Below are 23571 nucleotides of genomic sequence, written 5' to 3'. Positions count from 1 at the left end.
CTACCTTTCCTAGACTGTGAACAAGTTCTCTCACCTCCTCTGAGTCTGCTATCCTTTTGTAAAAACAGCAGTTCCAATCTCTCAAAAAGTTCTTAAAAAAAAAAGTTAACCTGAGGTTTAAAATAAATACACTTAAACAACACACCATCAAGGGTTTACTGTACCCATGACTCCTTAATACTGATACTGATTATCTGTATCTATCTGATAATGATACTTTATCTGTATCTATCCAGTGTCCCTTTTCAATTCAGTAATATTTACCAAATACTTACCATATGCTAGGCACTTTGCAGGACACAAGACAGAGAGAATACAGGAAAACAGAATAAATCTTTGCTTTCCCCAAGCTTATTACAATATAGTCTCTCAACCAGTACCTTTCAGTTCAGTTCAGTCGCTCAGTCATGTCCGACTCTTTGCGACCCCATGAATTGCAGCACGCCAGGCCTCCCTGTCCATCACCAACTCCGGGAGTTTACTCAAACTCATGTCCTTCGAGTTGGTGATGCCATCCAGCCATCTCATCCTCTGTCGTCCCCTTCTCCTCCTGCCCCCAATCCCTCCCAGCATCAGGGTCTTCTCCAGTGAGTCAACTCTTCACACGAGGTGGCCAAAGTATTGGAGTTTTCAGCTTCAGCATCAGTCCTTCCAATGAACACCCAGGACTGATCTCCTTTAGGATGGACTGGTTGGATCCCCTTGTGGTCCAAGGGACTCTCAAAGAGTCTTCTCCAGAACCACAGTTCAAAAGCATCAATTTTTCGGCGCTCAGCTTTCTTCACAGTCCAACTCTCACACCCATACATGACCACTGGAAAAACCATAGCCTTGACTAGACGGACCTTTGTTGGCAAAGTAATGTCTCTGCCTTTTAATATGCTACCTAGGATGGTCATAACTTTCCTTCCAAGGAGTAAGCGTCTTTTAATTTCATGGCTGCAGTCACCATCTGCAGTGATTTTGGAGCCCCAAAAAAGTCTGACACTGTTTCCACCGTTTCCCCATCTATTTGCCATGAAGTGATGGGACCAGATGCCATGATCTTAGTTTTCTGAACATTGAGCTTTAAGCCAACTTTTTCACTCTCCTCTTTCACTTTCATCAAGTACCTTTAAGGACTAGATAATCTCTAACATAAGAGCAAATGAGGTAAACTGGCAGGGGGTGGGGTAAATTCCCGGAAGTTGAGAACAGTATGCGCCTCAGGGCGCCGCCACATCCTGGCACCTCTGCTTTCTCCAGCCGCAGTGGCACTTCCCAAGCCAACCCCAGGGCCCAACACTTAAGCCCTGGCTGGGCCTCACTCACAGCACCCGGGCCACCACCCACGTGGCAGGCAAGGGGCGGGGACGCGTGGCCCAGCGGCGGAGGTGGGGCGGGGCCTGGGCTTCTGCGCCTGCGCGCTGAGGCCAGCTCGAGGACCCGGATTTAAAGAGACAGGTACTACAACCGTCGTGGCTGCGCGCGGCCTGTGGGCGCCTGGTCAGAGGCCTGAGGTGGCGCCGGAGCCGGGAAGGCAGGTGAGGGTGCGGCGCGGTGGGGCCTGCTTGCGGGAAAGGGGGGCGGCCGGAGTGCGGGGCTCGGCGCGGCCCGGGAGCCAGCCTCCGGTCTCCTCCCCCGCCCGCCGACTCGGAGAGCCCCGGGGCACACCCTCTGTGACGTGGCGGCCCCCCGGGAGTCCGCGGGGGTTGGCTCCCGGGACCCCCACGGCCCCATGCCGGGGAGGCAGGGCACCCCCGCGGGGCTCCTCTGGCCGGGTCCGCCCAGCCGCCGCCCGAGTCGGGGCGCTGCGGACGGAGCTCGGGAGCCTCTATCTTCCCGCCGCGTCCCCTTCAGCCTAGCCCGGGGCTGTGCTCTGGCCGCCCCTCCGGCTCGCGTCGAGGGCCTCGCTGCGTCTCGCCCTCCCCCCGAAAGGGGAGGCCCCTCCGGGAGCAGCGGCCGCGGGACTCTCACTTCCCGGCCCGGCTGCGTTCAGGCCTCAGCGGTTTCCCTTCTCGGGTCCCTCTGAGGAAATGCTGAGTGGCGGCCTTGGGGGGGCCTGTGAGCCAGGCGGGGTTCCCCAAACGGCTCCGTGCCTCCTGGTGGCCCAGCGCCTCCCGGACGCTGCGGAGGGGAGGGCGCGGCTAGGTGCCCTCCCCCCCGGCTCCTGGAGTCCTGGGGGCGGCTTTTCATAAATTCGCTTTCCAGGAAGGTGGTGAACCCTAATTTTTTTTTTTTTTCTTGAGCGCCTCTTACGGGCCTGCTTACTTTCACATACTCTGTGGTTCAGCTTCTAGGGGTTTACAGAGCCTTTTGTGAAGTTTCATGAAAACGACCGTTTCTCCCCCAAAACGGAAAAGGCCGAATGCGCACCTTTTGTGTACATTTGCAAGGGAATTCAGAGCCCTACCCCGCCCACCCCCCCACTCCCATTCACCCATCCACGGACCCATTGTCATTTATCCCTTCTTTTGAGGTAGATATTTTGCCTGTTTTAGGAATAAGGAAGCGGACTCGGGAAGTTAAGGGAAATTCTCAAAAGATAGCATAGTACCAGAACTGCACGGTCGCACTTGTGCTCGCGTTTCTGATTCCCAGTTACCTGCTGTTCTCTGCATCACGTTTCACTTCAGCAAGTAAAGCTTGCTTTTCATTATCACCCACAAGCAATTTGACGACAAAGCCGGGTGCAGGCTGAAAATAACTTCCAGTCTGTTGAAAGTTGGAACTGGGAGGATACTTTAGAAAATAAGGTTAAAAGAAAGTGGGGGATACTGTGTGAATATGGTCTTTGTTTCCATGTGGATTGATTGAGCATTTCCTTTGATTCTTGCTATCCAGTTACTTCAGCATTTCCAGATTGAATTTGCTGAGTTGTAACCCGGCTTATTGCACACAGGGAGCCTTTGCTTAAAGGATAATCGCTTCATTGACTATGTAAGGGCTTTATTCTTAGAATGACAACTCTGAGTTAGGTACTATTATTATCCACATTTTACAGTTGAGGAAATTGAGGAACTGAGAGATTAAGGAAATTACCAAGGTCTTATGGCCAGTGAGCTAGGATTTGAAACTAGGGGGTTAGGTTTTAGGCTCCATTTAATTGCTTCTCAAAATAGGGCTTCTGATTAAATCCCAAATCTATATAGTGGCTTAATTATTTTCTGAGGATAACAAATATTTTATATTTCACATTAAAGACTTCCTGAAAATAATGTTTTTTTTTTTTTAAGTTGCACCACTTGGCTTTCAAGATCTCAGGTCCTCCTCCAGGGTTTGAACCCTGGCCATGGCAGTGAAAGCACTGAATCCTAACCACTAGGCTACCAGGGACCGCCCAATGTAATTTTTCTTGATGATTAAAAAGAAACTTTAGAATCTTATTATGCTAAAGGGTCACCATCCATTTTAAGGCTTAGGGTTTGCTGGTGGCCTGAGAAAGGGTTTTATGTTACTTGAATTCTCTTGATTGTGATTTACTAGATATACTTTAGATAATATTTAAGTGTTCAATTAGGTAATTGAATGTCCTGTTGTAGACTGAATTTTCCTATACAGGAATTCTTCATCCTGTAGGCAATAAATCTTTCATACCTGGCCTTCCCCGGTGGTCCTGTGGTTAAGACTCCGGGCTTCTACTGCAGGAGGCGCAAGTACAATTTCTGGTCAGGAATCGGACAGCAGCCAAAAAAAAATCCTTCATACTTTGGGAAATGTTTGGTTGGTCAGCATGGATTATTGTGTTAGGATGTCAGCCTTTGAGGAAATTAGAGGTCTAGCTCCTCTGTAACTCACTTTTCTGCCTCTCCCCCTTCCATGCAGCTGTATGACTTTGGCTTTTAAGATCCTTTTCCCACCAACCCTCCGTGCACTCAGAAAAAAAGAATTGTTCCTATTCCGAGAACATCACCGGCCTGACATAAGACACTTTGGCCAGTGGTCAGAGACAGTTCTTTGTGGACACCACCTCCTCCAGAGAAGAAAGCCTGTTCCGTCCTTCCAGAAAAGCAACCTAAGACCACGTGCCACCTGCCTTGTTTTCTTGCCAGGATCGCATGTGGGACGCTGCAGTGGCCCCTGTGAGATGGCAGAGCAACGCTTCTGTGTGGACTACGCTAAGCGTGGCACCGCTGGCTGCAAAAAATGCAAGGAAAAGATTGTCAAGGGCGTATGCCGAATCGGCAAAGTGGTGCCCAATCCCTTTTCAGAGTCGGGGGGCGATATGAAAGAGTGGTACCACATTAAATGCATGTTTGAGAAACTGGAGCGGGCCCGGGCCACCACAAAAAAAATTGAGGACCTCACCGAGCTGGAAGGCTGGGAAGAGCTGGAAGAGAACGAGAAAGAGCAGATAAGTCAGCACATTGCAGGTGGGGTGGAGAATACTGCTTTCTCATCTTCCTGGCTCTGAGAGGCAACGAGATGAGAGTAGAGCCCAATTTCTTTCTTCCTATCTGTATTTTTAAAGTTTATTGTTCAGAAATAACTTCAAACTCACAGGAATGTTGCAAGAGTAAAAATAGCACATGGTACAAAGAATGCTTATGTTCATCTTTTTTTTTTTGCTGTGCTGTGAGGCTTGTGGGATTTTAGTTCCACGACCAGGAATTGAACCCAGGTCCTCAGCAGTGAGAGTGCAGAGTCCTAACCCCTGGACCTCCAGGGAATTCCCTCAGATTTACCTGTTGTTAACATTTTGCTCTCTTTGCTTTATCATTTGTGTTCATGTTTGTGCTTACTCTTTTGCTCTCTTTGTTACTCTCTCCTTCCACACAGGTGACTTTTTCCCCCCAGAACTATTTGGGCATGCATCATGGTCCTTTGCCTTTAAATACTTCAGTGTGTATATCTTAAAAATAGGATGTCGTGACTGTAATGCAGCTATCAACCAGTAAATTTATCTTTGATATAATATTTTAATCTACCGTCTGTATTCTAGTTTTGTCAATTGCTCAGATAATTTATAACTTTTCTCTCCCTTCGGTATGGAGTCCTGATACAAGATCAGGTATTGCACTTAGTTGTCGAGTCTGGCATCCTTTAATCTGGAACATCTCTGAGGTTTTTTTTTTTTGTTTTTATGACATTGACATTTTTGAAGAAAAGAGTACCTACACTATACTACTCCCTTTTCTCTCTCAACTTATTCTCTGTGTGGACTCAGATTACCACTTTTTCCTTGTGGCTTATCATTATCCTGTACTTCTTTATTAATTTGGTACTAAATTGTCCCATATTTGGTCAGTTGGGAATCCCTTTGAGCTAGTTTTTGTCCTTGATGTCCAAATCACTTTTTAAAAATTGTTTTAAAGTACTTCCTTGCCTTCTGGCCTAACAGTACGCTCGCTCTTAGGATTACCTATCTCAGCCGTGAAATCAACCATTTCTCTGAAGTGTCTTTGTTCCTGTTAGTGCGGGAAATGGCATTAGAGACAAAAATGTTGATACTGTGTCCTGAGTGCCATGAGATATCCTTGCTTTTGGGCCCTTTCAGCAGACAGAACTGGAAAATACATGTTTGTATATACACAAAAACATATGTGCACATACATGTGTATTCAAATGTATGCTATTTTAGAAATCTGACACTGATAAATCCAGTTAGTCCTTTCTGACCTTCAGTGTCTTTGTAATATTCTTGTCTTCAGTTCAGTTTAATTCTAGTTAGTATAGGGGGACTAAAATGGACATCTGTCCTTTTTCTTTGAGAGGAAAGTTACTTCAGGGAGAAAACTAATGCATTTTTTTTTTCCAGCTCCCCTCCTGCTCTGCCTAGCCTTAGCCATTGGCTTCAGCCTTTGTTACTTCTGGACCCAGCTCATTCAGAGGAAGAAAAATGCAAGGGAGAGTTAAACTGTCACACAGCTCAAATAACTCAGCAGCTACAAGTTTTCCTGCACATACCAGATCAACATGCTCTGTTTATCCAGCTTCATTTTACTTTCTTTTTTATCTTTAAATTGGGAATAATTCCATAAGCTGAGGTCCTCACATTTTATCTGTTGACACATGATTTCTGACTTCCTCTGAATAATCTGAAGGTTATATGTGAGATAAGGGGTGGAGAGTATTGATGAATATTTAAGTTACTAATAAAAGTAAAGAATAACTGGGTCTTTTGTCCCTAGAACACCCTCTCCCCAATACCCTAATAACCTACTGCTTCCAGTCAAGAAGACCAGCCAGCCAGCAGTCACCTTTTGGTTAATACCATGGTAGTAACTTAGCTAGCTAGGCTATAAGAGCAACTGATAGAGTCTTTGAAAGCTTTCTCAGGGATTTTTCACTGAAAGATATTTTCCCTTCTTTTTGGGGCCCTACAGATCTGTCTTCCAAGGCAGCAGGCACACCAAAGAAGAAAGCTGTTGTCCAGGCTAAGTTGACAGCCACTGGCCAGGTGGCATCTCCAGTGAAAGGTGCTTCATTTGTCACCAATTCTAATCCCCGGAAGTTTTCTGGCTTTTCAGGTAAGATAGGTTAGGGCTACATGAGCTGTTGCAGCCCTTCTTTTATTTAGGTATCCTGGGAGACCAAAATTTGGTACTCTGGTTAAGAGTGACCATTCTGTGCCATCTAGCCTCCTTAATACAGTTGACTATTAAACATCACGGGCATTAGGGGCTCTAAATCCCATGCACAGTTGAACTTCCAAATGTCATTTATAGTCTGCCTTCCTTATTCAAGTTTCCACTTTATGCATGGTTCCACCATGCCTTCAGTTCTGCATCCCTGGGTTCAATCAACTGCCAACTGTATAGTACTTATTTGCTATTGAAGAACTCTGCATGTAAGTGGACCCATGCAGTTCAAACCCATGTTGTTCAAGAGTCAACTGTAATTTGCTTTCATCTGAGCAGAGAGGTAATGGCCAGCTAATTCTCAGCGCCCCACATGTATAGCATTTCTTTGTATATTTTAATCTCTGTTGCAGCAAAAAGATGTTTGTTCTGTCAAGACTTTTTCCCCTTGAAGTAGTTTACCTGGATCAGACATTATTACAACCTGCCATTGACTTCCTTGTTTTGGGGTTTCTTTGGTTTTTGGGTTTTTAAAAAATATTTATTTATTTATTTGGCTGTGCCAGGTCTTAGTTGTGGCACACGGGATCATTTATCTTTGCTGCAGAATGCAGCATCTTTAGTTTTGGCATTTGAACTCTTTAATTGTAGCCTGTGGGATCTAGTTCCCTAACCAGGGATCAAACGTCAGCGCCCTGCATTGGGAGCATGGAGTCTTAGCCACTGGACCACCAGAGAAGTCCCACTTCCTTGCTTTTTGATAATGGAAGAGTTGTGAGAAATTGCATCCCTCCACTTGCCCTAATTGGAGATGAAAGTAGAGAAGGGAGATATCCTGCATGTCCTTGTGTAGCAGACAGTGTTGGGCTGGGGGCTTTTGCATGTGTGGTTTCATTTGTTCTTCATTTAATGTTGGGTAGTATTTTTATTAGGCCCATTTTATGAATGAGAAAACCAATGCTCAATGTCATTATGGAGTTTTTAATAGTTACCCTGAAGTCTGTTTAACTTCAAAACCTGTGCTTTTTTACTCTCCAACCTGTTACCTGTTTTATTTGGAGACATTCTTATGACTGCCTCAGCTAAAGAAAATAAAATCAAAACTCAAGGGCTCAGAAGTTGTTCGAGGAGGTTGCTCTGTTTGAGTAAAAGAAGCCCGGACTTGAGGTCAGAAGACCTCGGTCCAGGTCTGAGCCTCTGGCGTCATCTGTGAAGTGGAATGGCAGCACCTACCTTGTGGACCCCATGGTATCTCACAAGGAATAAAGAAGAGAAAGTTGCAGAAACAGTGCCTGACTCTACAATTTTTAATCATTTTAAACTCTGAAGTTTGCTTGGTTTTTGCCTAGTGGTAAACCAAAGATAGAAATATAGAAGAGTTCAGGTGACAGTAAGGGCAGTGTATTTCTCGAAGAGCTTGGTTCTGGGGAGGGAATTTCAGGGAAGGCGGGTGTTCCATTTCTTCCAAGCTGCCGAACAGTGACACTTTGGAGATTTTGTCCCTTAAAGTCCTCTTTAAATGCCAGGTCAGAGATGAGGATAGATTTCTAATTTACAAACTCCAGGCATGAAGATGCTTATATCAGCAGACAGCGTGGTAACGACTGTCTACTGCAGCTTTCAGAGTGAAATTTACTTTGTAAATGGTCACAAGAAGGTAATAGGATCACTTGAGAGTTGTTTGGGGTGTCGGGAGAAAAGTCCTCCTTGCTGCCTACCTTTTTTTAAAAATGTTTATTTATTTATTTGTTTGTGTTGGTCTTAGTTGCAGCCTGTGGGATCTAGTTCCCTGGCCAGGGATCAAACCTAGGCCCCTGCACTGGGAACGCGGAGTCTTAGCCATAGGACCACCAGGGAGTTCCAAATCTAGAGCTTTTTGTTATTGTGGTGGTGGTTGTTAGTTGCTCCATCGTGTTTTAACCCTTTGTGACCCCATGGACTGTAGCCTTCCGGGCTCCTCTGTCCACAGGTATTTCCAGACAAGAGAACCGGAGCGGGTTGCCATTTCCTTCTCCAGGGAATCCCTTCTGACCCAGGGATTGAACTCACATCTCCTGCAAGTCTCCTGCATTGCAGGCAGATTCTTTACCACTTTGCCACAGGGGAAGCCCCCTTTCGTTTTTACAGGAAGAGAGAAGAAAAAGTGGTGCTGGGGGTGGTGGGGAGGGGCAGGGGGCTAGTGGCAAGCGACTGGGAATGCTTCTGTCCTCAGGCCTCAGTCTTCTCACCAACAAGAGGTCAAGCTAGATCATCTTTAAGGCTTCTTTCAGTTCCATCAATCTGCAGTAGCAGTAGTTTCAGAGTAACTAAGGCGTCCCTTGATTTCTTTTTCCTTCCTGATTCCAACTTTTCTGGGTTCAGCTTTGCAATTGCACTGAGATCATCCTGACCACTCTTGGCTTGAAAATGGCCCTTGTTCTTCGGTGAGCAGTCATGTAAAGAAATACACGTCAGCTGGTCCTTTGCTTCAGTGTGAAGCAGTTGTTTCTTTACTCTTAATAGCTGTGAGATTTGAGGAAATCACTTGACCTCTGTTTTTTCACCCACAAAATACGTATAATGATATCTACTCCCAAAGGGCTCTTTGGGGAGATTAAGTAAAGCTACACATAGAGAACCAGCAGAGTGCCCATTAGTTTCTCTTGCTTTCTTTTCAGCAACGCAAAATGAATTATCTCTCCCTTTTTCTCTCTCCAACAGCCAAGCCCAACAACTCTGGGGAAGCCCACTCCAGCCCTACCCCCAAGGCCCCTAAGACAAGTCTGTCCTCAAGCAAATGTGACCCAAAACACAAGGATTGTCTGCTGCGTGAGTTTCGGAAGTTGTGTGCCATGGTGGCTGAAAATCCTAGCTACAACACGAAAACCCAGATCATCCAGGACTTCCTTCAGAAAGGCTCAGCAGGAGGTGGGCCTCGAGCACCCTGGATGGGCTTCTCTCAAGAGCTCAGAGTCAGGGCCGGCCTCATGGGCGCATGAACTCTACAGTTGCACAGGCCTCCTGCTTGGTTTGATGTTCTGCTATTTTGCTGTCTTGAAATTCATTGTGTAGCCAAATCTGTTCCAAACACATGGGCATCTTCCTTCCTTCCTTCCTCTGCCCCCTAGGAGGCCAGAAGAACCTATCCCATTTGACCAAAAGGAAAATTCACTCTCCTGTTTGATTTGGGTTCTGTGAGCCACTTGCACAGCTTGGAATAGAATCTCCCGACTGTGATCCTTTTCATTCGTCTAACAAATGACCGTTGAACATCTGTGATGTGCCCGTCCCTGGGAACACGACAGTGAGAGGCATGGCTCTGCCCCGCAGGAGTTCATCCAGGGGCTAACAGGGAGGCAGCCTCACAGACCCCCAGCTGCTGGATGCCCCGGCCTCTGCAGAAACGCACACCCTCCCCTGAGGGCCTGTGCGGCCGGGGCAGCAGTGCAGACATCTCTCTTGGTTCTTTGAGTTTATGTGCTTGTTTGTTTAAGCTCCATGTCTCAAGAAAGGTTTCTTTCTTCTGTCTCCTCCAGATGGTTTCCACGGCGACGTGTACCTAACAGTGAAGCTGCTGCTGCCGGGTGTTATTAAGAGTGTTTACAACTTGAATGATAAGCAGATTGTGAAGCTTTTCAGCCGCATTTTTAACTGCAACTCAGATGACATGACACGAGACCTAGAGCAGGTCAGAGAAAGGGGAGGATAGGTGGATTCCAAGTGGGGTTCTGCTGAGCCAGTCACCTGCACTCTCTTTTTTTCCTGGTGGAGCAGATACTGTTTCAGAAAACTGAAACCCACTCGAGCAAGCCTTCATTAGGAGAGGAGTTGAATGGGAGGCTACAGCTGTTAGTTTCACAAGGTTCTGAAGACTGGACTTAACATTACTGCTGAGCCTGAGAGAAAGACCTAGACTTTGAGAGTGGATCTTAGACTTCCCACTCTCTCTCCAGGGACTCTTGTTCTAGACCTTTATTTGGCCACACCATGTGGCATGTATTAATAGGGTCCTAGTTCCCTAAAAGGGATCGAACCTGTGACCCCTGCGCTAGAAGCTCTGCGTCTTAGCCACTAGCAGGGAATTTCCTCTGGGCCTTATTTTTTCCTTGCTTTTTTTTCCCTTAAAACTTGGGCTTGCCATTAAGTTTTGGTTTGTTCATGACTCCAGCCTTGGCACCTGGAAAGTTGCTGTCCAAACACCCCCATAATCTGATGACTGTGTCTGTCTCATAATTCAGATTCTAACAGGACTCACATTGGCTTGGCCCTGCATTAGTTCTTACATCATTTCTCAGCTCAGGCAGGTGACCAGATCCTGTGGTGGATGGCAGTGCCGTTTCCAGGAGCTGTGGGTGGAATAGATTCTCTAAGCAGTGAAATAAATATTTGTGAGTTTCGGACAGGAGCAGTGATTGAAATCTCTAATTCACCTGTAGTCATGAGGGCTTGGGGGTTACACACGGCCACTTTGGGGTTGTTGCATGGTATTTTGGTTTTTGGAGACAGGGTGACGTGTCAGAGACAATCAGAGTCTTCTTTGAGCAGAGCAAGTCTTTCCCTCCAGCTGCCAAGAGCCTCCTTACCATCCAGGAGGTGGACGAGTTCCTCATGCGGCTCTCCAAGCTCACCAAGGAGGACGAGCAGCAACAGGCCCTGCAGGACATTGCCTCCAGGTGGGGGCACTGCCCACCGGGGACGGGCCTGGGAAGGTGGACTCACCAGGGAAGGAAGGTTTGGGAGCTTTTTAAGTTGAATGTGCCTCATCCCTCTAGGTGTACAGCCAATGACCTTAAGTGCATCATCAGGTTGATAAAGCATGATCTGAAGATGAACTCAGGTGCAAAACACGTGTAAGTACCAGGTCCTCTGATGATGGAAGCTGCCCACTTCCTGTGTTGTCAGCTGGTGTCAGGACTTGTAAACCCCAATTTGGGTTTGAATCCTGATTCTGCCTCCTTCCTTCCTGTGGGACCCATCAGTTGACCTAGCTCAGCCTCCATTTTCTCATGTTAAATGGAGATAACAGTACCCTTTTCACAGAATTGTGTCAAACATAGGGGATATGTTCAAAAAGTATGAGTTGCTTGCCTACTCCAGCCCCCTCTTTGCTATGGCAGCATCCAGGTAGCATGGTGTCTCAAAAGAGCTGAGTTTTCCAAGATCTTTTTCTCCTGTGAAAGTCTTTAGACAGTAGGACATAACCACTTCCCCATATATTGGGATCCCAGCAGTTATGTCCTGTTGTTGCTGGACATAACATGTTGCAGCATATTGCTACTATTCAGAGCGATAAGATCAAGAACAGTGGTGTTTGTTTCCTTGCTCCTGTTGGCTTCGGCAGGTTAGATGCCCTAGACCCCAATGCCTATGAAGCCTTCAAAGCCTCGCGCAACCTGCAGGATGTGGTGGAGCGGGTCCTCCGCAACGAGCAGGAGGTGGAGAAGGAGCCAGGCCAGAGACGAGCTCTGTGTGTGCAGGCCTCTCTGATGACCCCGGTGCAGCCCATGCTGGTAAGGACCTTGCTCTTGCCCTGCTTCCTGATCCTGCGTGAGGCTGCTACCCTTCCCTGGGAGATCTGAGAGGGTATGATGCTGAAGGCCATGCAAGAAAGATGGCTGGAAGATTTCGGGGAGGGAAGAGTAGAGTCGCAGGGGGTGTTTTTCCTGGGGGAGATAGCGTGAGCAGTGGAAAGACCTGAGAACTCAGCCATCTCTGCCCTCAGCCAGCTGTGGAATCTTGGGTGAGGTCCTCAGTCTCTCTTGATCCTGAGTTTTCTTACGTAAATGGTGTCTGAAGTGTCCACCCTGAGCGGTTCATCTGTCATCTTTCCTGAAGTCAGGTGGATGTGTGCAGTAACTCCTGAGTCTCTGTGACATGCCCTAAAGTAGCTCTGAGAGTTGGTGACAGAGCCAGCCTTCCTGTGAGAGGGTACCTTAGGTCTCCTTTTTTTTTTCTGGAAAGAGAAGAAGCTTAAGGAATGAAGACCAGCTCTCCTTGGGCCTCTGCTTGTTCCATGATAAATGGGATTTCCTTCCTGGCGTGGGTTTTCCTGTGCGACAGGACAGGCCACGCCTGCTGCTGTGCCTGCTCCGAGAGCCTTGGATTGTCTCATTGGGGTGCACTGCTCTTTATGGAAGCCTTGTGGTGTGTGCCTGAAGTGCTGGTCTAGGGTTCCGTGTTGGGACAGCCAGCACTAAAGTAGTAAGATCTCCACTTGAGGGACAGGACCAGTCACCTCCATTAGTAGACTTTCTGATTTTTATAAGAATTTTTTTTGGAATCTGTTCCACAGTCTCATTTGAAGCATGGCATAGCTTATACTGGGCTTCCCTGGTGGCTCAGTGGTAAAGAATCCACCTTCCAATGCAGGAGATGCAGGTTTGATCCCTGGGTCGGGAAGATCCCCTGGAGAAGGAATTGGCAATCCTACTCCAGTATTCTTGCCTGGGAAACACCATGGACAGAGGAGCCTGGCGTACTACAGTCCCTGCGGTCACAAAAGAGTCAGATACAACTTAGTGACTAAACAGCAACAATAGGTTACACGCTTACTGGGTAACCACCCAAGCTTTGGAGTTGGGTCTAGATTCACATCTCATTCCTGCCCTTCACTAGCTGTGTAATAGAAGTGAGCACTTAACCTCTGTGAATTTCAGTTTTTTCATTCATAAAGTGAAAACAATATATCGGAATATGACGCTGCCCAGCCTTTTCACTCCATCTTGCCCTGAGGGTGTGCTCTGGCTAAGGGGCCCCGGGCTCCGCGCTGTCCCTGCCGAGCCACCTCTCTGGGAAGAGCACCTGTAAGTCTCCAGCTGTCCTCCCCCTTTCCCCGCCTCCAAGGCTGAGGCCTGCAAGTCCATCGAGTACGCCATGAAGAAGTGTCCAAACGGCATGTTCTCTGAGATCAAGTATGACGGGGAGCGAGTCCAGGTGCATAAGAAGGGGGACCACTTCAGCTACTTCAGCCGCAGTCTCAAGCCCGTCCTGCCACACAAGGTACAGACCCCTTCCTTTCTGCCAGGACTCTTCTGCCTGTCTCTAAGGATCTCAAAGCCTGTGTTCCAATGCCTTTCCAGCTCTGGTGCAAAATAGAATCTGTTTTGTATTTGAATGGAAGGATGAATTGATTTATTCATTTTTGGAATCTTCCAATACTGTGGGGCTGCTCAGGAGGAACAGCCCAAGAGCGTAGCCGGGGGCCAGCCATCGTGGAGCCTCGGGGCAGTGACGCCAGGACAGCAAGTTCAGCTGGTGACAGCTTGCTGTGCTTGTCCTCCACCTTTCTAGGTCCTCTGTGCTCGCCCTGAGCTACGTCACGGCTCAGGTACAAAGAACTGTTAGGCAGTCAGTCATTAATTTGTTCAACTTCTTTTAGTTTTACTGTTCTAATGTTTTGTCTGTGCCACACAGCATGCAGGATCTTAGTTCCCCCACCAGGGAGCACCCTGCAGTGGAAGTACAGAGTCTTGGCCACTGGACTACCAGGGAAGTCCCCTGTTCAACAAATATTTATCAAGGGTTGATGCCGGGCACTGTCTAAGAGAGTGGGCATCCAGCATTTAATGAAAAATTTCAAAAAAGAACGGAAGTTCTGTGCCTCCAGAGGCTTACATTCAGACATAAACACAATCCCATGGGGGCTTCTGAGACCCCCGGCTCCTGCCCTTGATCAGGGGGCACTGAGAACCTCGCCCCTCGGCCCTTCTCAGCTCCCGGGGCCCCTGGGAGCCCTTGGGGGTTGCCCAGGGAAAAGCAGTGGGGACAGCTGGCTCCCGTAGCTGGGAGGTGGGTGGCCCTCCTGTCCCTGCTCCCCCTTCTGCCTTTGCTCAGAGTCCCGAGGGAAGGGGACGCCCACACCCTTGCCTGGCCTGGTCTGGCCATTAGCTTGGAGTGTTTCTGAGAGCTGAGCACGACCTCCTCGAGCGCATTAGTGAAGACCCGCCTCATGTTTTCTTGCTGCTCCTAAGGGAGTTCATTTCTCTCTTTCCATCCTTTTTCCTGCTGGTCTGTTCTGCACGAATCCCGCCTGCCCACCTTCCCTCCCTCTGTTCCATGTTTGTCTACCTCCCTTCTTCCCCTCATTTTCACTTTCAGACTGTTCCTTTTTCTTGCAGTTCGCTGCAGCCAATAGAAACCGACCCCAGTGTGAGCTTAACCTCTTCCAGGGTCTGGGCAGAGGTCCTGGAACATAGCTGATTGTTCTTGTCTGGCCAGCTGCCAAGACCCGAGTCTGTTTGCACACCAGCTAGGCTGGCACACACTGGTGCTCTGTGCCCCCTCAGGGCCCGGCTCTTGCTTCCTGGGTCCTGGCCCCCTCCTCTGAGCGACCCTTCTGCCTCCAGGTGGCCCACTTTAAGGACTTCATCCCCCGGGCTTTCCCTGGGGGCCACAGCATGATCTTGGACTCTGAGGTGCTCCTGATCGACAACAGGACAGGCAAACCACTGCCCTTTGGGACTCTGGGAGTGCACAAGGTACTGGCTCAGGCCCAGTGAGTGAGAGTGAGTGTGTGCATGCGTGTGTGCTTTCAGTCCAAATGCAGAGGAGTGTACCGCTTACGGTCAAGCTTATCTTCATCTCTGAATTGGTACTGATTTTAGCCCTAAGTTTAGATGTGTTTTGTTTCTGTGTTTTGCATAAAAAGACCTTATAGTGGCACCTGGCTTATAACTGGGTCAGTCTCCACTTAGGACGTGTCTGCCAAGCGCCCTTATGGCCCAAGGGCTCCACAGCACAAACACGCGTTATGCACCACACGCTTCAGAGGGTCTGGGAAGTGGGCTGCTTCTCCTGCATTCCATGCCCTCTTACTTTTGTCCCTCGTGTACCTACTGCCTCCTTTTCCCTTACAGAAAGCTGCCTTCCAGGATGCTAATGTCTGCCTGTTTGTGTTTGATTGTATCTACTTCAATGATATCAGCTTGATGGATAGGTGAGGAGTCTGTTTTTGATTCCTGGGTAGGGAGGTGGGGGCTTCAGATTTGAAAGGAGAGAGGGCAAGGGGCTGGTGCTGCAGCTCTGGGCCCAGGAGTTGCAGCGGGAACAATTACTGCACAGCCGGCTCCCCATTCAGTGTTAGGAAGAGCCAGTGTGTTGACTAGATCTCGACTCTGAAAGCTTAAGTCACAGAGGAAACCCTGCCATCCACAGCAAAATGGACTGTTTACGAGATACCGACTACGAGCAATGTAGGGTTTCAGTTTATCTCTTCAAAAACACCTCCAGGTACGTAAGGCAGATGAATTTCAGTTCAGAGGCTTTAGTCTTGGGAGAGGCTGACAACCAGAAGCTTTCCATTGTCAGGCTCTGTGGTTGCGACCACCTTCGGGATAACTCACAGTCTTGACCTCTTGAGTCCCAGAAACCATTTTGGCCCCCTCCTCCTTTAGAGAGGCATCCCTACCCCCACCCCCACCCCAGCCCCCAGCCCTGAGTGTGGAAGGGGAGGGAGATGGAAGGAGACAGAACTGCCAGCGGAGGAACTGGGGCTTGGGCTTGAGGTCCTGAGGCCTGTCAGCCTGCTAACCCACCACAGCTCGCTTGGGGCCTGGAGTGAGAAAGAGTACAGCCAAGGAGAGTCAGGGTTATTCTTCAAAGGGGACCACGGTTTATACAGTCAGTCTGGGCTGGTGAGGTAGGGATAGGACCTATAGCAATGAAGTAACTGCGCCACAGCTCATAGCCATCCATCCTTGGTCCCGACGGAGCCCTGGTCACCCTGGATGGGCAGAACTGGGGCACGAGGGCCCGGAGCCATGGCATACGTCTCAGGAAACCAGTCCATCCTTGTCCCTGTCTCTCCTCAGAACTCTGGGGGGTGCGGGGAGCATCCAGGCCTGACCTCAGCTCTCCTGTCCCCCTCAGGCCTCTGTGTGAGCGGCGGAAGCTTCTTCATGACAACATGGTTGAAATCCCCAACCGGATCATGTTCTCAGAAATGAAGCAAGTCACAGTAAGTGAGGATCCCACCTTCGGCAGAGCAGAGTGCCCCATGGGTCAGACGTGGTTGGGAGAATGGGTGTTAGTTATTTTTTTAAGAGGGAGGCTGATGTGGATACGAGCAGACCTTGGAGATATTGTGGGTTTGGTTCTAGACCACCACAGTAAAGCAGTATCACAGAAAATAAGTCAGGTAACTTATGAATTCCCAATACACAGTAAAGTTACATTAACACTCTAGTCTGTTAGGTGTGCAATAGCATTATGTCTAAAAAAACAATGTACATACCTTAACTGAAAATACTACTAAAAAATGGTTACCATGATCTGACAACATTTTGTCAAAAGAAAGAAAACACAGTATCTGCAAAATGTGGTATAGCAAAGCACAGTAAGACAGGCTCTGCCGGTGTTCGTGTGCGAGTCCCACCTGGGAGGGCAGGGCGTGAGAGGTCCTTGCCAGGTGGACGCCCAGTCACAGCTGAACTGGCTCTCTGGCCGGTCCCTGCTCTGCCATCCCTTTTGTTCCTTGTGTTCAAGTCAGCGTGTTTGCAGCAGGCGCTTTGCTAGTGTGTGGAAGGGAACCACCTCCACCTCGCTGCCAAAGCCCTTCTCTGTTCTCCCGCAGAAAGCTTCCGACTTGGTGGACATGATCAACAGGGTGATCCAGGAGGGGCTGGAAGGGCTGGTGCTGAAGGACGTGAAGGTAAGGTGGTTATGTCCTTTGCTCTCTTCGGCCCTGGCCAGGACGTGGCTGTGGCAGTTAGAGGTGCTCGGGGGGGTGCCATCGCAGGATTCTGGTCTAAAGGCTGGGTTGGTGCTCGTCTCCGGGAGGGCACTCGACAGATGCTGCTGTCGTGTGAGCAGGTGAAAAGCCCCCGTCGCAGCGCCTCCATGCCCGTTTGTGGTCTCTCTTGCCTCCCCTCAGGGAACTTACGAGCCTGGAAAGCGCCACTGGCTGAAAGTGAAGAAGGACTATTTGAACGAGGGCGCCATGGCCGACACAGCTGACCTGGTGGTTCTTGGGGCCTTCTACGGGCAAGGGAGCAAAGGTCAGGGCGGCCTCTGGCCCCTGGGGTGGTGCGTCTTTGAAAGGCACCACTCAAGGCACAGGCCGGCCTTTTTGCTGGCTGGATGTGTTGGCACGGCCAGTCATGGCGTCCGGAGCTCTGGCTGAGGGGCTGGCCTCGCCCATGCTGCCTCAGGCAGGAACAGGGGGCGCTGCAGACCCAGGCAGGGGGAGGTCAGGCGAGAGTGCCCTGGGCTCGCTGGCCCAGAAAGACACCAGCCACTGTCTCTTCAAGGCCTGGTGGCTTTCTCCTCAGGGAATATCTCCATTTCCTAACTGGAGGGGAAGCTGGGGTCTGAGGAAGTGGTACTCAACGGCATCTTTCTGGGTGCCAGGCACTATTCAGTTCCTTTTAGTCCAGCATTCAGTGTGATTGTCCCGAATGCACTGAAGTTGGGACTCCAAAAGGTTAACCTCACACGGCTAGTAAGAAGTGAATCCAGGAGGTGGTCTCCAGCACTCTGATGCCGAGGCCCGGGCCCTTTCCTCCGCAGGCTGCCTCTCACAGGGCTGGCAGGTACCCCCCACCCCCAACCCAGTCCCTCCTCCCCCCAGGTGGCATGATGTCTATCTTCCTCATGGGCTGCTATGACCCGAGCAGCCAGAAGTGGTGCACGGTCACCAAGTGTGCAGGAGGCCACGACGATGCGACGCTCGCCCGCCTGCAGACGGAACTGGACATGGTGAAGATCAGCAAGGTGAGGGGGGCCCTGGGGCCCTGGCCTCTGGACCAGCCATCATTTCTGAGATGGGCAGTGTTGTGGGGGGTGGGGAGGAAGCTGTAGGTCTTGTTTGTCTCCACAGAAAAGAGAGCTGCTGCTTGCACAGGAGCTGTGTTAGGCCCTTAAATCCTCTGAGGACCTACCCTGTGGAATCTGGCCTGTGTGCCCTCCAGGCCACAGCCTCTCTGGGCAGGGAGGATGCCAGGGGTGAGGGGCAGCCTTTTGTGATAAGTCACCTCTTCTCACAAGCCTGCCACCAAGAGCACATTTAAGTCCTGTTATGGCAACAGCCCAGGACAGCATCCTTTCTCCTCTAGGATCCCAGCAAGATACCCAACTGGCTGAAAATCAATAAGATCTATTACCCTGACTTCATCGTTCCAGACCCAAAGGTATTATCCCATGGCCTGGGGTTCTCCAGCCCCCAAAGTGAGTTTGTACATTGTCTAGTGCCACAGAGACGTCATCTCAGCATCACTGACAGTCCACCCCGGGGTGGAGAACCAGGTGACAGGCACAGAGATGACCAGTCAACACTGAGGGGTCATCCTCACCAGAGAGGAAGAGCCTCTCCCTCCTCGAGTCACAGAGGGTCTGTTCGAACGTGGCCTGGCCCAGTCCTTTCTGCGCTGACAGAGAAACTGAGGCCTGGGGGAGAAGCGGGACTCCCGAGGCCACACGGCACCAGCCGCGGGGCTAGAACTTGTCTCGCTCCTGTTACCCATTGCTATTTCGGTCCTAATTGTGCTGTTGCTTTTAGCTGGGCTTCCAGGTGAGGCTCAGTGGTAAAGAACCCGCCTGCCAAGCAGGAGACACAAGTTCAGTCCCTGGGTCAGGAAGATCCCCTGGAGGAGCATATGGCGACCCACTCCCGTATCCTTGTCAGGAGAATCCCACGGACAGAGGAGCCTGGCGGGCTACAGCCTGTGGGGTCACAAAGAGTCAGACACAACTTAGCAGCTAAACAGCAGCATCACCATTGCTTTTACCTGATTGGAAGGTGTTTTCTACTTACCCAGTGAATGACCTGACTTCTCCTGACAGAAAGCTGCTGTGTGGGAGATCACAGGGGCTGAATTCTCGAAATCTGAGGCTCACACAGCCGATGGGATCTCCATCCGATTCCCCCGCTGCACCCGAATCCGTGATGATAAGGACTGGAAGTCTGCCACGAACCTCCCCCAACTCAAGGTGCCGGCGCCTGGGCTACGCGCATGTCCTGTTCCCCCCTCCCAGCTCTGGCACCTAGGGCACCTGCCCTCCTGCGTTCTCCCCCTCCCCTTCCAGCGTGCTGAGAGGGGCCAGGAGGGCAGTTACTGGAAAGGGGGAGCGGCATGTCCCCCAGGAGAGCGCTCTGCCTGCATCAGGCACCCTGGGCAGCCCTGCGCCCTGTCTCACAGCCCCCTGGGGAGGACTTCCCCCCAGGCTTCAGGCTCCACATTGCTGAGGAGGACTGAGGAACAGAGAACAGTGATCTGTGCAGATTTCTGCAGAAACAGGGCCAGAGCTAGAAAAGCCCTGAGGAAGCCAGCTGCCTTTGCCTGCTGTGTGTCCTCTCATTTTCCTCAGCCCCGGGCACCTAAAACAGACCACACAGGTTGCCTGAGCCCTGAGGCTGGGAAAGGAGGGATAACCGATATCCTCCCCTCTCTCAGGAGCTGTACCAGCTGTCTAAGGAGCGGGCAGCCTTCGCCGTCACGGCCGGGGACGAGGGGAGCTCCGCCACAGGGGGCAGCAGTGGGGAGAACGAGGGCACCTCAGGGCCGGCTGTGCCTCACGCGGCCCCGAGAGCCTCCCCCAGGCAGCCTCCCACCAGCGCCAAGAAGGCTGGGGGCAAGGCGGGCGGCTGCACCAACAGAGGTGGTAAGGAGGGAGGGAGTGCCTGGGGCACCGAGGAGTGGGCGTGGGGACGGGGACGGGGGCGGGGGCCCGTCTCCCATCGCAGCCCTGAGGCCCTGGGACCCCGTCCACTGCAGCTGGCATTGCCTGCGTTCCTGCTGCGTGTGCCTCCGACGGCAGCCGCTGATCTGCAGGTTCCCCTCCTGCCCTGCACTCCTGACAGACAGGGCCCCCGAGAGCCACAGGAGCTGGGGTGAGCACCTCTGCTCTCAGGGCTCAGCGGACAGCCCCTCCTGTCTCACCCGTGCTGAGAGCAGAGGGGCTGACTTCACCGCTTCTGCCCTCTTCTGGGTTCTCACCCTGAGCTCTCACCTGCAGGCAACCCGCCAGCTGCAAAGCCCTCCCCCGTGAGAGTGGGACTGAAGCGGAAGGCTCCCGACGCGACCCCATGCCAAGCCAAGGTGAGGGTGTGCGCCCCGCGTGCCCAGCCCTTTGCACTTGGCCTCTGAGCCTTGAGCAAGGTGTGGGCGGGCTGACTGCAGGCGGGCTGTCCCCCACCCCCCGCAGCTCCCCTGGCCTCGGGCAGAGCCACAGTCCGCTGGCTCCACCCTGTGCCCTCTTGTTGCCTTGCAGAGGCAGCCAGCCAGCAAGCAGAGAGGAAGGAGAGCTGTGCCCGCAGGCAGGAGATAGAACAGCGGGCCCAGCCGGCAGTCTGCAGGGACCCACCCAGCTGCCGGTCCCAAATCCCAGTTGACATTAAAGGGGAGAAAGCCCAGCCTGGGTGTGGGAGTGTAGCCGTGTGAGTTTGTGAACAGGGCCAGCCAGTGAGGAGCAGGAGAGGGCGCTGGTTCAGTGACCATCCTCCTCTCCTCTCATACTCCATGGTCAGTTTGGTGTGACAACCGCTACTGAGCGCTTACCAAGGCCAGTGACTCGGTTCTACCCTGGAGGCGCTGCTGGCTTAGAGGCAGATAGAGGTGTCGGCATCTGGTCAGGACAGGGAGGCTGTGCCACCCCGCCCCCAGCAGTCAGCATGGAGGTCACCATGGCACCCGGGGACCTTGCTGTCCTTCCCCTACTAAAGCCCTGGAATCCATCAGTCTCGAGCAGGGCTCCTGGCCCCTCGGCGCACACAGGGCTGCTCGTGGGTCGGGCAGCATCACTCCGAGCCCCACAGGCCCTGCCCACCAGTCCTTGGGTGGTTCCTGAGACTTGTGCTTCCCCTTTTCCAAGTGCCTCGTGGGGACCCGTCCCCTCACCCCCTTTCCTCTCAGCAAGGAGGGAAAGGCGTGTTGGTCATGTGTAACCTGGAGTGGCTGGAGGATGGGGGTTTTTGGTTTTTTGTCTTGACTTGGCTGCACCAGATCTTAGTTGTGGCACATGGGGTCCTTACTTGTAGTACGTGGGACCTATTTCCCTGACCAGGGATCAAACTTGGGCCCCTTGCACTGGGAGCCAAGTCTTAGCCACCGGACCACCCAGGGAAGTCCCAGGATGGGGGTTTTGGGCCGTTACCTTTTCTCCTGTAAACCCTTTCCCCATGTCCTGACTACTAGTCTCCATCTCTCAGCTCCTTCCCGAGCCAGGTCAGAGCCACCTGCCCCAGCCCCGCTCGGCCCTGACTGCTGTGCGTTTGCAGGTGCTGCTGGACATATTCACTGGAGTGCGGCTCTACCTGCCACCCTCCACGCCAGACTTCAGCCGCCTCAGACGCTACTTTGTGGCATTCGATGGGGACCTGGTGCAGGAATTTGACGTGGGCTCAGCCACACACGTGCTGGGTGGCGGGGACAGGAATCGTGAGGCCCAGCAGGTCTCTCCAGAGTGGATTTGGGCGTGTATCCGGAAACGGAGGCTGGTGGCTCCTTGCTAGGACTGCCGCCTGCCCCTCCCTCGGGTGTACTCCCCACTGCACTGCTTCTGGACTGGGCGCCGGGCGGGCGGGCGCCAGAGGAACCCAGGGTGGGGGCCACTCTCTCCTCCAAGCTATGCATCTTCCAGAGCCCACCAGCCACGCGTGCTGTCTTCCAGACTGGAGTGAGTTGCTGTGTACCACCAGTGAAGTCAGGTTCTCCTGCCAGTTTACATAGGTCTTTCAGATCTGGGTGCTGGTTTTGACCTTTTTTTTTTTTTCTTTTCTTTGAAAAGAAGTTTTAAAAAAAAGAAAAATGGAACCCCCTCGGAGTTACCTTTGTCCTTCCCCAAACACCTCCTGTAATTGTGGTGATTAAGGAATGGAGGGGAGGCTGGCTGTCGAAGTTCCCCTTCTACTTCCAGGCTCCTTTTAAAGTTGTATTTAAAAGAGTATCCTCAGAAATGCTTATAGTGGGCAAAACTTGTATTCAGCCTGGCCATTTTTGCCAGGAATGAAATTGCATCAGAAAGAAAACAAAATGGATTTTTATGTCTCGCTTCTCCCTGCTCTCCTGTTAAACAGTGTGTGGGTCCTGGTTTGAAGGGAGGGGAGCAGGACCAGGAAGGATGGACAGGGCGGTGGTGTGGGCTCCGGGGCTGCAGGCTCAGGAGGAGCTGCCCTACCCCATCTGCAGACAGGACCGCTCTTCAGAAACCCACCTGAGGACAGATGCGGCCTGCTTATAGAGAACGCCTCCTGTGCCACTTGAGGTGGATTTGCGTGAATAAAGGGAAAACAGCATAGACGAGTCCGGTTCAGGAGAACTCTCTACGGCACCAGCAGCAGCATCCTGGCGACCTCCACTGGCCGAGGGGAAGCAACCACACTCAGCTGCTGAGCATGTGGGACATGCTGGTGACATACCCGAGAGCTGGACTTACCATCTTCAGCTTCAAGTAGTCACGTGAGGTGAACCGAGGTGAACCGACGCTCACAGTGGACACTGCAGGTACAGACAGCTGGTTCGAAGCAAGCCCTGAAAACTGAACAGCTGTCACCCAGAGGCACACGGACCGGAAGTGCACCTGAATCGTAAGGTTGCTGAAAAGAGGAAGTGGACTGAAGGTGCGGCTGCGCACATGGTGATCCAGAGTTGGGGAAATCAGCCCAGGTGTGTGTCCTGACCCTGCTTGGGAGGGTGGGCCCTGGCCTCTGCCTTCAGGGCCTGCGAGACACTACCACAGCCTGTGCGTTACTGTGTGCACTCTGGTCTGAGTGCAGGCTCCTCATGTCAGCCTCTGGTTCTGAACTGGCTTCCATCTAGTTCCGAGGGTCCATCCTGTTTTTCCGTATCAACAAGTCGGCAGGCTGCTTGTCCGACCCCTGGAAGTGAGGTGACTGGAGCATACCTGAGTAAGAGGATAAGCAGGGGCCACTGCCTACCCCCTGCCTTCCAGGGTAATCAGCTAAGGTCACTTCAGCCTGCCTGACCTGGGTTTCCACCTGCTGCTTGCAGTGTGTTAGGAGGAAGGGGCAGGGGGAGGTGCCCTGACGCTAGGCCAGGACATTTGGGGGTTCTGAATAGGCACCATTCAGTCTGGCTTCACTGTTGAAAATAAGACACTTTTTATTCTATCCTCCGTGGAGACAAAAGCTGCTGCTCCT

The 23571-nt window shown here is 51.5% G+C and overlaps 1 protein-coding gene across 7 annotated transcripts in view; it reads left to right on the top strand.

The window, feature by feature from the left end:
• The window catches only part of LIG3 (DNA ligase 3), a 30138-nt gene extending 7672 nt beyond the window's left edge, over positions 1 to 22466 (top strand). Inside the window, exons 1-20 of one of the 7 annotated variants that reach the window (XM_070478677.1) lie at positions 1385 to 1443; positions 4032 to 4352; positions 6306 to 6449; positions 9201 to 9407; positions 10016 to 10167; positions 10986 to 11152; positions 11252 to 11329; positions 11821 to 11989; positions 13323 to 13478; positions 14825 to 14956; positions 15335 to 15414; positions 16347 to 16434; positions 17050 to 17127; positions 17350 to 17473; positions 18046 to 18188; positions 18530 to 18604; positions 19257 to 19403; positions 19868 to 20075; positions 20430 to 20512; positions 21691 to 22466. In XM_070478677.1, the coding sequence (XP_070334778.1) occupies positions 4067 to 4352; positions 6306 to 6449; positions 9201 to 9407; positions 10016 to 10167; positions 10986 to 11152; positions 11252 to 11329; positions 11821 to 11989; positions 13323 to 13478; positions 14825 to 14956; positions 15335 to 15414; positions 16347 to 16434; positions 17050 to 17127; positions 17350 to 17473; positions 18046 to 18188; positions 18530 to 18604; positions 19257 to 19403; positions 19868 to 20075; positions 20430 to 20512; positions 21691 to 21924 (2751 nt within the window). In that variant the 5' untranslated portion in view covers positions 1385 to 1443; positions 4032 to 4066 and the 3' untranslated portion in view covers positions 21925 to 22466. Of the gene's footprint in view, positions 1 to 1384; positions 1524 to 2761; positions 2920 to 3804; positions 4353 to 6305; positions 6450 to 9200; positions 9408 to 10015; positions 10168 to 10985; positions 11153 to 11251; positions 11330 to 11820; positions 11990 to 13322; positions 13479 to 14824; positions 14957 to 15334; positions 15415 to 16346; positions 16435 to 17049; positions 17128 to 17349; positions 17474 to 18045; positions 18189 to 18529; positions 18605 to 19256; positions 19404 to 19867; positions 20076 to 20429; positions 20513 to 20684; positions 20834 to 21690 lie in introns of those variants that run through there. The other 6 variants (XM_020894720.2, XM_020894723.2, XM_020894717.2 and 3 more) reach the window with 6 other exon arrangements.
• The last annotated feature ends 1105 nt before the right edge of the window (positions 22467 to 23571 follow it).

The sequence above is a fragment of the Odocoileus virginianus genome, chromosome 17 (assembly GCF_023699985.2).
Source record: "Odocoileus virginianus isolate 20LAN1187 ecotype Illinois chromosome 17, Ovbor_1.2, whole genome shotgun sequence".
NCBI lineage: Eukaryota > Metazoa > Chordata > Mammalia > Artiodactyla > Cervidae > Odocoileus > Odocoileus virginianus.
This window is presented reverse-complemented; position numbering and strand designations above follow the sequence as displayed.